The sequence below is a fragment of the Tenrec ecaudatus genome, chromosome 4, assembly GCF_050624435.1.
Source record: "Tenrec ecaudatus isolate mTenEca1 chromosome 4, mTenEca1.hap1, whole genome shotgun sequence".
NCBI lineage: Eukaryota > Metazoa > Chordata > Mammalia > Afrosoricida > Tenrecidae > Tenrec > Tenrec ecaudatus.
Window position 1 is genome coordinate 72,805,565 of NC_134533.1, and position 13,406 is coordinate 72,818,970.

The 13,406-nt window shown below is 53.5% G+C and overlaps 1 protein-coding gene across 1 annotated transcript in view; it reads left to right on the forward strand.

Annotated features, from left to right (window-relative positions):
- The first annotated feature begins 556 nt into the window (after positions 1-556).
- Positions 557-13,406, forward strand: part of DGAT2 (diacylglycerol O-acyltransferase 2) — a 37,098-nt gene continuing 24,248 nt past the window's right edge. The window contains exon 1 of the mRNA XM_075546291.1: positions 557-786. Within this exon, the coding sequence (XP_075402406.1) occupies positions 747-786 (40 nt within the window). The 5' untranslated portion in view covers positions 557-746. The remainder of the gene's footprint in view (positions 787-13,406) is intronic.

Here is a 13,406-nt window from a genome sequence, read left to right on the forward strand (position 1 = left end):
TCGATAAACAGTTGGTTGAGTTCGGCCCAGTGGGTGGTTTGGGAGCTCGGTCCTACCAGACCCCCAGCTAGCGGCAGCAGGGCCTTTGTCCCCCCCGCAACCAAAGGCAGGGGCCCAGGCCTAATGAAGAAGCGCGGAGCCGCCCTCCGCAAGCCCTCGCCGGCCGCGCACGTGCTCCGCTTCCCGAGCCCACGTGCCGGCTGTCGGGCTATACCAAAGTCCATGGGGGAGGCAGGATGCGCACCGGGAGCGGGAGTGGGTGGAATGGCCAGGTGCACCTGTGTGATGGCGAGCCCGCGGACTCCCGCGGCGAGCCTCTCCGTCCCTCCCCACCGGCTGCGCAGGCCCTGCGGCTGCTTCCGTTCGCGCGAAGCCGAGGCCCCCTCCCCCCGGCCTCCCCCGCCGGCCCCCCACGCCGCGCGGAAGTGGTTTGGGCGGCGGTTTGGAACGCCCCGCCCCGCCCCGCCCCGCCCCGCCCCGGCCCGCGTCGTGCTCCGCCCCGTCTGTGAGGTTATAAAGTGCCGCGCTCGGCGCCGCGAACCCAGAGGCCGCTGCCTCGGCTCGGCTCCGGCTGCTCCTCTGGCGCCTCGGCTGCCTGTGCTTCCTGTGCAGGTAGCCGCCCCCGCGTCGGCGCAGTCCCCGGCTCCCGTGTGCGCCGCGTTGCCCTGGCCCTGGAGGCCGGGGTATGGGCCAGGGGCGCGGGGCGAGCGGCTTCTCACGAGGTGGCGACCAGCACCGGCTTCGGCATGAAGACCCTCATCGCCGCCTACTCTGGGGTCCTGCGAGGTGGGTGTCGGACCGGAGTGAGAGCCCCGATGGAGGCGGTGGGCTGTCACGTGAAGAAGGGTGGGCTGCCCCCCGAGGAGGGGTCCGTCAGGCCGCGGGGACTTTGCTCCCCGGATTGTGAAAGCGGACGGAGGCTTTAGGGAAGGGCTCTGAGGCGGACGGTGGTGAGGGCGCCTTGCTGGAGGACGGGCTGGCCGCGCTGCAGGTTCAAGTCCCTTCTCCTTCCTCTTTTTTTTTGGGGGGGGAGGCACGCTTACACCCCCACCCTCCCCTCAGATCATCTGGCTCGCAGGGGTGGGGGGGGGGAGGAATCGTCGCCTCGTCTGCGTCTGGCAGCAGCCTGGTTCTGGGTTCAGAACCAGGTTCTGGTTCGCGGCGTCTAGCCATCTACCCCTCTGCCACACTGCCTCCGGTCCGCCAGCATGTGGCTCTCCTCTTCGGAGGGGTGGGAGTGAAACCACCCTTGGTGGTCCCCGTCCCCCCCACCCCCGCCCCAAGTTCCCTCGCCGCTCTCCAGGCCCCCCTGCAACCGCCGCCACGTAGTACCGGACCCCTGGCTGGCTGGACATGTGGGCCCTAGTGTCCCCTGTCCACCCTCTGAGTGTACTCTGAAGCAGGCCTTTCCTCCGTGCTCCCTGCCGCTGTCCCAGCCCAGGGCTGCCCCGCCTCTCCCCCACCACCCTCCTACTCCGAGGCTGGTTCCCTCCGAGGTGGGGACAGACCCTGCTTTTCCCACTCAAAGAAGGGCAATTCTTTCATGTGTTCTGCCCCGTCGGGGATTCCCGCGCCCCAGTCGGTGTTGGAGAAACTGAAAGGGCATGACTTATTCCCCCAGTGTCCTGCAAAGCTGCGTCCTTGTTAGGGGTGGTCACTATGGACCTGGACCCTCCTGCGGGTGGCAGAAGCTAGTCTGGCCTGTGTGCCTGGTTCTTTCAAAAAAAACCGTCTTCCCTCTCCTAAGTAGGTGCTCTGCCTGCTGAACTCCTACTTAGGCCTTTTCTTTAGGAATAGTTGCCTGCTGACTCCCTGTAACATGTCAACCTTTGAAAAAATAGGGACAAACAGGATACAAAAATAGCTGGTAAAGTGCGAGAGTGGCAATACCAGGAGGGTCAGGTAGAAAGGGTGAACTGAATCCAATGATCTACATATAACCTCCTCCCTGGGGGACGGACAACAGAAAAGTGGGTGAAGGGAGATGTCGGACTGTGTAAGACATGACAAAATAATAATTTATAAATTATCCAAGGGTTCAGGAGGGGAGGAGGAAGTAGAGAGGGAAGGGAAAAATGAGCTGATACCAAAGGCTCACGCAGAAAGTAAATGTTTTGAGAATGATGAGGGCAACAAATGTACAAATGTGCTTGACATATGGATGGATGGATGGATTATAATAAGAGTTGTACGAGCCCCCAATAAAATGATTTTCTTAAATTGCTGGTAAATCGACTGCCCAAAGATACTTTCCTGTTGCCATGTTACTACATTTCATTATAGTTTTATTTATATATGTTGTGTAGACAGCGAACATGCTGTAGGTAATAGTTCTGAATTGCTTTTCCTGTCCCTTAGTATTAAATAACAAGTAAAACCCAAATCGACACAGTCAATGTTGATACAGACTCATAGTGACCCTTAAGACAAGAAGAAATGCTCTTGTGAGTTCCCCCAATGAGAGTAGAAATCCATGTATTTCCGTATGGCCCTGGAAAGTCATGCATGGCATTCTGGTGCTGGCAAGATGGCCCACCCTGAAGCTGTGTCACCATTTAACTGGGTCTTGGACACTGACATGCCTCCTTCTTGGGAATTTCACTGTGGTACCAGGGCCTCATCTACCCCCCAGTCTAGGTTCTGCTTCCTGGGCTTGCAGAGGGTCTGAGCTATTCCCAGCTGCGCTACCCTGGGCATCCTGCCCCATAACTTCCTCTGACCATCCCTTCTCTCACTTAGAGGGCACTTTTTCATTCCCACGTTGATGTCTCTGTACTGGGAACAGAGATGCTTGCCTAAATCTCTGTCTTGAGGTAATGGGGCAGAGTGCTCTCCCTGGTGGGCCTTCCTGGAACCACCCCACTCATTTGGCTCTCTGCTCGCCACTCTGAGCTGCATCTTCTAGGAGCCAGGAACCTCAGATCTCAAATTTTTGATCTAGAGCAACGGTTCTCAACCTGTGGGTCACAATCCCTATAGGTGTCGAACGGCCCTTTTACAGAGGTCGCCTGATTCATAACAGTAGCAAAATTACAGTGATGAAGTAGCAATGAAAATAATTTTATGGTTGGGGGGGTCACCACAATATGAGGAACTGCATTAAAGGGTCGTGGCATTAGGACGGTTGAGAACCACTGATCTAAAGTTCGTTGCTTAGAACGACTTCTAGGGAATAGTTTTGGGCAAATTGTTTAATATATCACTTCCTCATTCTATTGTCAAACCTGGAACACATAATTATGATTATATTTTTGTTAACTGCTAGGAATTCCATCATGAATGATTATTATTATATTTTATTGACTGCAAGGAATTCCTCCATGAGATGTAGCAAGGTCTGGTATGAAAGGCAAACCAGTTAGGTTAGCTCGCCTGACATCTGCTTTGCTGAAAGACTGGGTGGGGTTGTAGGGGAGGGTGCTGAAGTAAATTTTGTTATCTGGACATCTCTATTAGACCTGCTTTCTATATCCTTGGTCCTTGAAGACAGTTCCCAGTGGCCTAGTTTGCCTCTGCGGACAAGGTCCCCCTGCCGTGAGGTGGTGAGCATCCTGTCAGTGCCGGCATTCAAGGAAAGAACATGAATTCTGGGAAGGGCAGTCCTGTGCCGGGTGAGAGATTGAATGAAATAGTCCTAGATACCTTGATGTTTGGTTTGTTGGCCCAGAGAAAAGGCCCAGCTGTCGGGGAGCACGCTAGGTGCACGCTAGGTGTGTTTGGTGTGGACGAACCCCAGTTGCTAATTTCTCACCTCCAAAGTACTGCTGTGTGTTGAGGCTGCAGACTTGGCCAAATTTACATCCTTGTCTTTTCCCTTGGGCAGGAGACTTTCCCAGTCTGAGCTCCCTGATGCCTGCCCATATCCCAAGTGTTGAGTACAGTACGCTGCAATGACCTCAATGTAGTTCTTAGTGGATTTCCTTTGCGGAGTTTTCAAGAGTCACCATGAGTCAGTGTGGACTGGACCGTCCGAGACAGAGAGTAAGGAGGAGGGAGTGATTGTGAACAGAGGTGGGGTCTAAAATAGGGTGGGGAGGGGATTGAATGAGGAGCAGGTTTTGATATACTGGAGGAATCCTTTCTGCTAGCTGCTGAGGCCAGAGCAGAGTCCCCCATAGCGAGGTGTGTGCAAGTAGGCGCTTGGGAGAAGCTGAGGCTTAGGAGCTATATTGCTGGGACTGGCTCTAGAATTGAGGGTTGGCTGTCACCTAACCCCACCCTCAATCACAGGGTAAGAGTATCATTTATATCCTCTCTTCCCTGAACCCCTCTCTCCTCTGTACTGCTCCCCTAACTGCTCAGAGACCAAAACAGGGATTATCTGTTCGTCCAAGAACTCCTCTGAGCTGGGAAAGGAAGGCTTCAAAGTAGTATTTTATTAGCAACCAGATTACTTAATGGCCTGTGTGGAAATCCTGCCCCACCCCCTCCACCCATTTGTCCCACAGCCTGTGACCTCACTGGTGTTGGTGTCACTGGTGCAATAGCCCCCTCCCATACCAGCCTATCCAGAATCCTTCCTAATGTGGATTATCAGTTTTAGTCATGGAGTATGATATGTGATAGAGTGAGAGATTGCCTCCATGTGTTGTTTCTTAGATGATACAGATACTAACAACAGAATTCTTCTGTAAAATCTCTCCCCGTTGAATTACAGCATGGTCAGTCACCCAACCTAGGCCATTTTTTATTAACTCCCCCCCTCCCCCATCCCTTTAATTACTTGTTCACTCTCAAAAATAGTTAATGGGATAGGCTCACAAATACTAAATGCCACACTGTCGTGGCTGCAACACCAGGATATTTGGCATGATTGGTAGCTGTGAGAACCCTGGCAAGAACAGAAAGCAGTGTGAGCTGGTGGCCTATGCTGTGGAACTGTGTGTGTCACTATAATTTGGGGGTGATGACAATTGCAACCAAGCGCATTGGAAGATACACAAAGAAAATCAGCATGCAGACAGAGTTTTAGCCTTGCAGGTACAGGGACACATTTAAGCTTTTAGTTATGCTCACTAACTATAAGACCCCAAACCACCTCCCTGCCATGGAGTCAGTCCTGACTCACAGCAACTCTGTAGGTCTGGGTGGAACTGCCCCATGGGGTCCGAGACTGCAGCATGTTTGCTTGTTTGAGATGAACTTGCTTGTCACCAAAGACTCCCAAGTCCATTTCAGTGTGACTTTTCCTCTTTTTCTTTTAGGTTCGATGGATAAGGAATCTGGAGGGATTTGTTTCTTTGTTTTTTAAAAAAAGAAACACATGGTATATATTTATACAGCACATCTCAAGACATGAAATTAACAACAATCTTCTGTTAAACCCTACATGTGATTCTCTTTTCCCCTCTGCCACACCCCTCCCTCCTCCCCCCCCCTCACTTTATGGGAGTAGAAAACCCCGTCCTTCTCCCAGTATTAACTATAGCAGTGTTTTTAATAAAAGCTGAAACAAAAATTCTGCTGTAACACTACACACAAATGTCACAGACAGCCATTTTGGTGTCACGCCCTCTGACAGTGTCACCCGATTTGGTCTGTGCCCCTTACAACGTCCTGCGGATACCACTGCTGCAGCAGCTGCTCAGCCATAAGGCACACACACGCCTGCTAGCTCCCCCCATGCTGTGTAGATGGGAGCACTGAAGGCCGCAGAGAGAAGGGACCCAGCAAACCCACTCCCCAGCTCGCCCCCACCTGGCACCCCCACCATTCAGTGCCACCTCAACAGCAGGGCGTGTGCTACCCTTCTGCCCACTATGGCTGGCTTCTCTCCCCATCATCACATCTTTGTTTTATTTTTTAGAGCGCTTAACATTACTCGGGAGAAAGATGGGGCTTTCTACTCCCATAGAGAGTTATAGTCTTGGAAACTCAGAGGGGGACTTCTATGCTGTTCTGTAGAGTTACTATGGATTGGAATCAACTTGATGGCAGTGATTTTGCCTTAAAAAAATTTTTTTTATCAATACCCAAGTTACCACGTGTCCTTTTCTGTTAAAGCAGTGTCTCTTCCACAGGACTGTAAGCCCCTTGGGAGCAGGGACTTTGTTCAGTGTGAGATCCTCTGTGTCTAGCTCTGTGTCTGGTGGGTAGTAGGCACTCATTAAATATTTGTTGGATAAATGAGTAACGAATTGGACAGGCCCTCATGGGAGCTGCCCCACCTCTCTTGGCAGAAAGCCTTGCTCTTAGTGTGATTGCCCGAGCCTGCCTTGGGCCGCCTTTGACTGCTTAAGTTGAGTGACTGGGTGGCAGCTGCCCACTCCCTGGAGACACCTTCAATCTGGCACAGAACTGATTCTGGGACTGAGCCCCGTGAGGGCGCATCTGGGTCTCCCCATTGCATCCTGGACCTAGAAGGCAGAGGACCAGAGTGCCAGGCTGAGTTTACGTCTGGAACATGGCCAAGCTACTCACGTACCGCTGGGGCTCTCCCACCCTTATGTGGAAAAGAACTTGGTTAGAAATCTTAAATGCTCAGCTCGATGGGAGGGTTACGTCAATGTGAAAGTGCTCTACAGACACAAATGTGATGCTCATGTTGTTCATTGCTGGAGAATCGGGGACTCCCAAGGACCCTGTGTGTGCCGAGTAGAGCTGCTTTGTAGCATTTTCAAGCCTGTGACCTTCCTGAAACAGCTCCCAGGCCTGTCTCCTGAGATCCTGAGGCCTCTCTGGGGAGATTTGAACCATCAACTGGTAGTTGACTGCTTAGCAGTTGGTGCCTACCAACTGCCATTAATGATCATGTTAGTCTCTGTCACTTGTCCACTGTGATCTGTATATCAGACACTGGAAAGTGGCCATCTCTGACCGAGGCAGGGCCTCCACCTGCTAGTCCTTCAGGGCGCTGATTCAGCTGCTCCTGGGTGTCAGACCCGATACTGCACGCACAACAGCTCTGCTACAGAGCCTGCCTTTGAGGGGATGATACCAGTGGGGGTGCCTACAGGATGAATGTTCTACCACAGGAAAGGAAGTATAGGGGATGGGGAAGGTCTGAAGGTCGGGAGTGGGGGAGCCGGGGGACAACGGAGTTGCCCTGAAAGAGATGATATTCAGTCTGGATCTTGGGGCAGCAAACACAGAGGTATGAGGGTGAATGGGTGGGACCTATCAGTCCATCTGGATTGCAAGTTCCCTATAGGAACCCCTTCCCTCCCCACCCCCCACCCGTGACCTGAATACCAGAAACAGGGTACGCCATGTCCAGGCCTAGGGTGACCCACCAGGCCAGGGGAAAGGAGCCTGCTGTGCAGTAAATGTTTCTTGGCCTCCAGCACCTCAGGAGTCTCCTGGGTATGAAACTGCTGCTGGAAGATTTAGGGTCCTGTGGGTAGAGCCCCTGGACTGGGAATCAGGCCGGGGACCTGTCCAGCCCCTTGAGCCTCAGCCTGACATAGTCTGCTCCTTAGCCTTCTTATCAATAAGGTGAGCAGACGCATGAGCAGAGTATCCAGGTTATGGTGGTCACCAAGGAGCTTGGCCTGTGGACCCTGTGACAAGTCAACAGGCGGAGGAGGCATGAGCTTCCTTTGCTACTAGAGCCGACTGAGCAGCCCTGAGCATAGGGCCACGAGCCTAATTGTGCCGGGGGCAAGGTCCCCCTTCCAAGCCTCAGCTTCCTCCTCTGTACAGTGAAGAGCACTGAAGGAGAGGCCCCTTTGTGGTCCCTTCAGTTCTGCTGGAGAGATAGGGTTCTACACCTGCCTTGTCAGACTTCCGTTCTTGAAGTCTACTCCTTATTGTCCGTAATTCCTTCTTGGGAAAATGAAGTTCACCTGCCAGGGCCCAGGTGAATGCCCATGGTCACCCATGGAGTAGGATAGGGGCCGATTCTGGGGCCCCTTGATGACGCACCTGCAAGCTGGTGGTGTTGCCATGGCAACCCCTCCCACTTCAGTAGCTATTTTTCAAACATGCTGGGTCAGGAGGTGGCAGGAGGTGGGGGTGGGAAATGGCGACAGGGGTCCTCGGTCATCAATGTCCAGGGACTTGACTACAGCCTCTGAATATCAGGGGCATGGCACCCTGAGAGATCACGCTTTCTGTCCTCACCACCCAGGGCCCGACCCTGCTTTAGGAAAATCTAAGATGTGAGAACTCAGGCTTCTCAAGTGGCTTGAGGGGGAAGGGGGGGGCACAGTTCCTTTAGGGAAATCTTTTGCTGAGGCCTGTTGACCAGGGCTTTCTGGCAGAGCACAGAAGGACAACTTGGCAAGACTTCAGATTTGAGTTAGTCTGTCTCGGGGTATCCTCTAGTCCAATGCCACTGGAGGAACTAAGGCCTTGTAGAGAAAGGTGAGGAAGGTGCCAGGTAGAGTCCCAGGAGCCCTGCTTCTGGCCTGAACCCCGAGGCAGCCAGGGCTCCTAATTGCTGGGCTAGGCCCTTCCCTCCCAGAGCAACAAGTCAACAGCACTGTGTTGGTTTTCCTGTGGGTTGGCTTCCCTTTGATCCAAATGCCCTGGTGGGATTATTAACACCTAGTTTGCAAACAGAGCCCTTAAAAGGGCTGCTTCTGGAATTTGGAGAGGAGGGCATGGAAGGTGGGGTGGTTTTTCTAACCTTTGGGTAGAGATCAAGTCTCCTTGGCCTGGCAATCTACTCCTCCATGCCTCCCTCTCCACTTTATCAACTAGGCCCCCACACTCTGTGGTCTCTATGCCCTAGCTTGCCTTAGGCCCTCTCTCCCTTCCAGGCTTTCCAAATGCAATACCCCTACCTGGGGTCCTGGCCCCCTGCCTCCCCCTGGAAGCCTGGAAAGTGCTTCATCCTTCACATCTACCTGTGCTATATGATTACTGTATATACTTGTGTATAAGCATACTGTATATACTTGTGTATACTTGTGTATATACTTGTGAAAAACTGGGGTTCGGCTTATACTCAGGTCAGTGGTACCAGCGAGGTGTAACATCTCACGGGTGATTGCCGTTCCTCCGCTGTTCATTCAAAGCCCCGCTGACACTGCAGGGCTTTGAATGTTTGTTTACTCACATCTAACCAATCAGAGCCGTCCTAGGACGTGGACAGCTCCAATTCGCAGGAGCACCTGTAGTGATTCACTTATGGCGGCAGCTGAACTGGTAAGGATGTGTCTGTGGCTGCGCTCCGTCTCTCCCCTCTGGTCTCTGTGTTAATTCACATCCTGAATTTCCCACCCTTGGCTTATACTCGAGTCAATCAGTTTTTCTGGTTTTCCAGGTAATAATTAGGGACCTCGGCTTATACTCGGGTCGGCTTATATTCGAGTATATACAGTACTTCTCCCAGAAAGACATCCTTGAGGTATAACCCCTGTAGGCTGGTATGGGGTAACCCCCCTGGATTCACTGGCCCTAGCTTCTGTGGTTAATTGTTCACAGCCTATCTACCCGGCTGTGTTTGAGGTGTGGGGTTTGCGTGCAGAGCTTAGCCTCTGGCTGGTGCCCAAGAAGGAGAGGAGAGGCAGGGTCTTGAAGCTGCTCCTGGCCTAGTACAGAGCTTGGCCACAAAGGGCGTCTAAGGAGCTCTGATGATGAAGTGGTCGCACATTGGGTTGCTAACGACAAGGTTTAGCAGGGCAAAACCACCAGCCACTTCCTAGGAGAAATAGGAGGCTTCCTACTCCCATGAAGAGTCCCAGTCTCAGAAACTGTAGGGACAGTTCTACCCTGTCCTCTAGGGTCAATATGAATTGGCATCAACTTGAGGGCAGCGAGTTTGGTTCTGGCGACAGTACTTATAAGCAGTTCTGGTGCTGTGGTGAATGGGCAGTTCAAACCCTCCAGCTCCTCTGCAGGAGAAAGATGAGGCTGTCCCCATCAACATTTGCAGCCTTGGAGCTGCTCAAGGGCAGTTCTACTCTGTCCTATAGAGTCACTATGAATCTGAAAGGACTTGATGGCCACGAAGTGCTGTTACGAAGAATGTACTTATTCTGAGGAAGTACATGATGGCTAGATGGTTAAGTAACCCTTGGGTGCTCTCATCTCGTCCTTCCTCTCAAGCCTTCTGCTGGCTGCCTCTACCTTTAACTCCAATCCCTGTAGCCCATAGACACATTTGTTCCACGATTCCCCCAAAGCTCATGGTGCAGGCCCGTCACCTATGGGCTGGACTGATCTCTGCTCCTGTCTAAGCCATGTTTAGTCATCACAGCCCCCTTTGGGTGTTCATTCTGCAAGCACTGAGGACCCACCCGCTCTGTGCCCCACCCCACACTGGACACCGGGACCCAGCTAAATTAGACGTGGTCCTTGGCCCATAATGAAAAAGGCTGACAATGAGAGTGAGGTACTTGAGGGTGGGGGGGAGTGTGATCATTAAAACCTACGAGGGCAAGGAAGTCTTCCCAGAGGAAGGGTCGGCAGGCTGGGATCTTAGGACTCAAGTCTCAATGCCACTTAGGTGCCTGGGACGTATGTGCAGAAAGCTGACCAGCCGGGCCAGCAGTGTGGGGAGATGTCTCTGGGACAGCTCTGTGTCTCTGGCCTAGGACCCTTTGAACATCAGGCCTCAGCCTTCAGAGCTGGCATCTTTACACAACTGGCCTTGACATTACCACATGTGTGAGATGCCTGGGGGAACCTGGAAGGGAGTGTTGCTTTGGCACTTGGCTTAGCTTCCTGGGCCTCCCGGGGACCAGAAAGGCTTGCCCATCATCACCCCATCAGCCTCCATACTAGCTTGTGCCCAGCCCTCTGGAATCGATGGGTGATGACTTCACTGCAGCCCAAGGGAAGCACTCTGGTCACCTTAGGTCCATTTGGACCCAGATGTGGTATCCTTGGGACTAGGAATGTGAGCAGGCTGACAATCTCACTGGAAGAGCCCCAGGCTTTTCATACCTCTCTCACAGCCCTGGCATCCTTCTAGCTCCCTAGCTGATGTGCCAGACATTCCGGCCCCTTTCCCTAAGTTGGTCATGCCCTTCATAAGGACCCTGGATTGGACCTAAGGAGGAAACGGTCTCAGAGAGGGGAAGGGACTTTCAAGGCCACCCAGATTGAGGCACTCAAACCCCAGATTGAGGCAATGCCAAAGCCTGTGTTCCTAGCAGGACAGGGCAAGGGGTGGTGACCCCATTAGACAGGAGACACAGAGGCCTGCTTGATAATCACCCAGCATTCCCAAAGCTGCTCCTTTCTTTTCACAGAGCCCTTGCCTGTCTTATTCGGTCCTTCTCACAGTCTGCTGAGGGTGGGTATTAGCACCACCATGCGAATGAGGAAACTGAGGCCTGCATAGGAAGTGACTCACAGGGCACCCTTCCTGTGAGGTAGAGGCCAGGTTCTCCTGCCTCCCAGCCTCCTGTCTGCACATTCTCTAGGCCCACACCTTCCCCAAGTGGAGAAGGAAGCAGTGTGGGCTGTCCAGGGCTGTGGCCTACCCATTCTTCTGTAGACAATGTCTTCCTGTCTCCTGGGGGAGGCCATCCCTGCCCATTGCTTCCTGTTCCACGTACCACACCATGGGATCCTTCAGCTCCTAGTTCTGTCTTCCTCCCTCCAGTTCTTCGTAGCTCTCATCACTGCCTGGTGTTACATCATATGATTGCCTGTAGGTGTTCTCTCTTCCTTGCAGCTAGAACAAGGCTTGGCACTTTTGAGGCAACCTGCGTGTTTCAGGTCTTATCTCTGACTCCACCCACTTCCTCCAGTTCCTATTTGCCTATTTATACTCTTTCCGACTTTTCTGTGCCCAACTTCTCTTTTGGGTTAAGTGTAGCCCCTCTGCCTCCCCTCCTCCACCCCCACCCCCCCAGCTATTTTCAGGATCTTGACCATTCTGTGTTGGGGCCTGCCTCTTCCTAATGCCCTCAAAGTCTTTGCTTGGGCACTTCTCTCCCAACGCAATGCCCACTTTGCTCTTCTGCCCCGCCCCCTGCCCTGCTGAGATCTCACCTCTTCCCTGGAGCCCTCCTGCCAATAGTCCCTCTTCTAGCGCAGTCTCAAGACCATGCCCCTCTTGAACAGTATTGCATTTGACGGTTACCCAGCGCTCCTATAGATGACTAGCAATGACAGCAGCTGCGCGTCAGTCACCTTATAAATGCCAATGGCATCGTCTGTGCACCTCTTTTCCCCTGTGCCCTTCCAACAAGTCTGTGAGGTGGGGATCCTTACCCTCCTGTCACAGCTGAGGAAGCAGAAGCCCGGGGAGCTTAGTGACGTGCTTCAGGTTACTGAGCAAGGCGGGGTAGTGGTGGGGGACCCTTTGGAGGGGGCTGGGGTTCAGACTTCGCCACCTGAGTCTGAGAAGGAGCCCAGCAATCCCTAGGGTCTCATTGGCCTAAGGGTGTGGCCTTTCTGGTCACTCTATCAGACAACCCCCTCACTACCTCCACCCTGGGCTGGGCCCCTGAATGGGGTGGGGTGGGGTGAGTGTTGGGCGTAGTCTGTGTCTCAGCCCTGGCAACAGGGTCTCAATCAGGGAGCTGGAGGCAGACACAGGTGGGAGGTGTGGAGGGATGGCATCCTTGCCCAGCCAGTCTGTAGATGGCCTTCTTCCCTTTGGGGCCTGGTATGGGGCAGAGCAGGCAGCTGTCCCGGAGCTGAGGGTGTGTTCCTGAGGTATGGGCGTGGGCTGATTTGTTTATGGGGACCAGCCTGCAATCGTGTGGCCTCAGTGTGCATGATGAGGGACTCAAAACCCAAATACTTGCCTCGAGCCTGTCGCTGCTCTAGCCTGACCTGTGGCAGGCAGTCCAGCTCGCCGTAGTTTCCTCCTCAGTCCTTGGGTTGACAAGCCCTGCCTGGCCTGTTCTCCGGAAGAGGAAGCACTCCGTCGTCCTGGGGGAGGTGCTGACTTTGGGGTGGTAGGGGGAAGCTGCTCCGGGCGCCCCTGGCAGTGCTCCTCCCTCTGCCCTATTTGCCTATTTAAACTCTCCCTGCCACCACCCCACCTTGCACGGTGACCTGAAGCAAGTCACTTAAGCTCCCCGGGCTTCTGCTTCCTCAGCTGTGACAGGAGGGTAAGGATCCCTACTTCACAGGCTTGTTGGAAGGGCCAAATGAGCTGTGTGGGCAAGTGGTGAAATGGGCCAACAGCGGCTGTTCATATCTGGGCCTGATCAGCTTGTGCTTGTCTCAAGCTTCTGCCACACAAAGCACTCTGTCAGTAGTGGTTCTGTCCACCTGCCAGGTAAGATATTGGGGCTCAGGGAGGGCCAAGGGAGTCTTACGCACTGTCTCCATGGCCTTCAGTGGTGGGGTTGGCGTGGGCTTTGCTGCCAGGAAATTCGGTCTAATTTGGTGGTCCTAGCCTCAGCCAGCTGCTGGCCTTCTGGAATCTCTCACCCATTCAGCAGCCACAACTCCTGTCTTCTCTCATTAGGCCCCAGGCAGAGCTCTGGGCACATGGTGACTCCTGCCAGCCCTGATCACCAGGCGCCACTAGCAAAGGGGCCAAGTGAATAGGC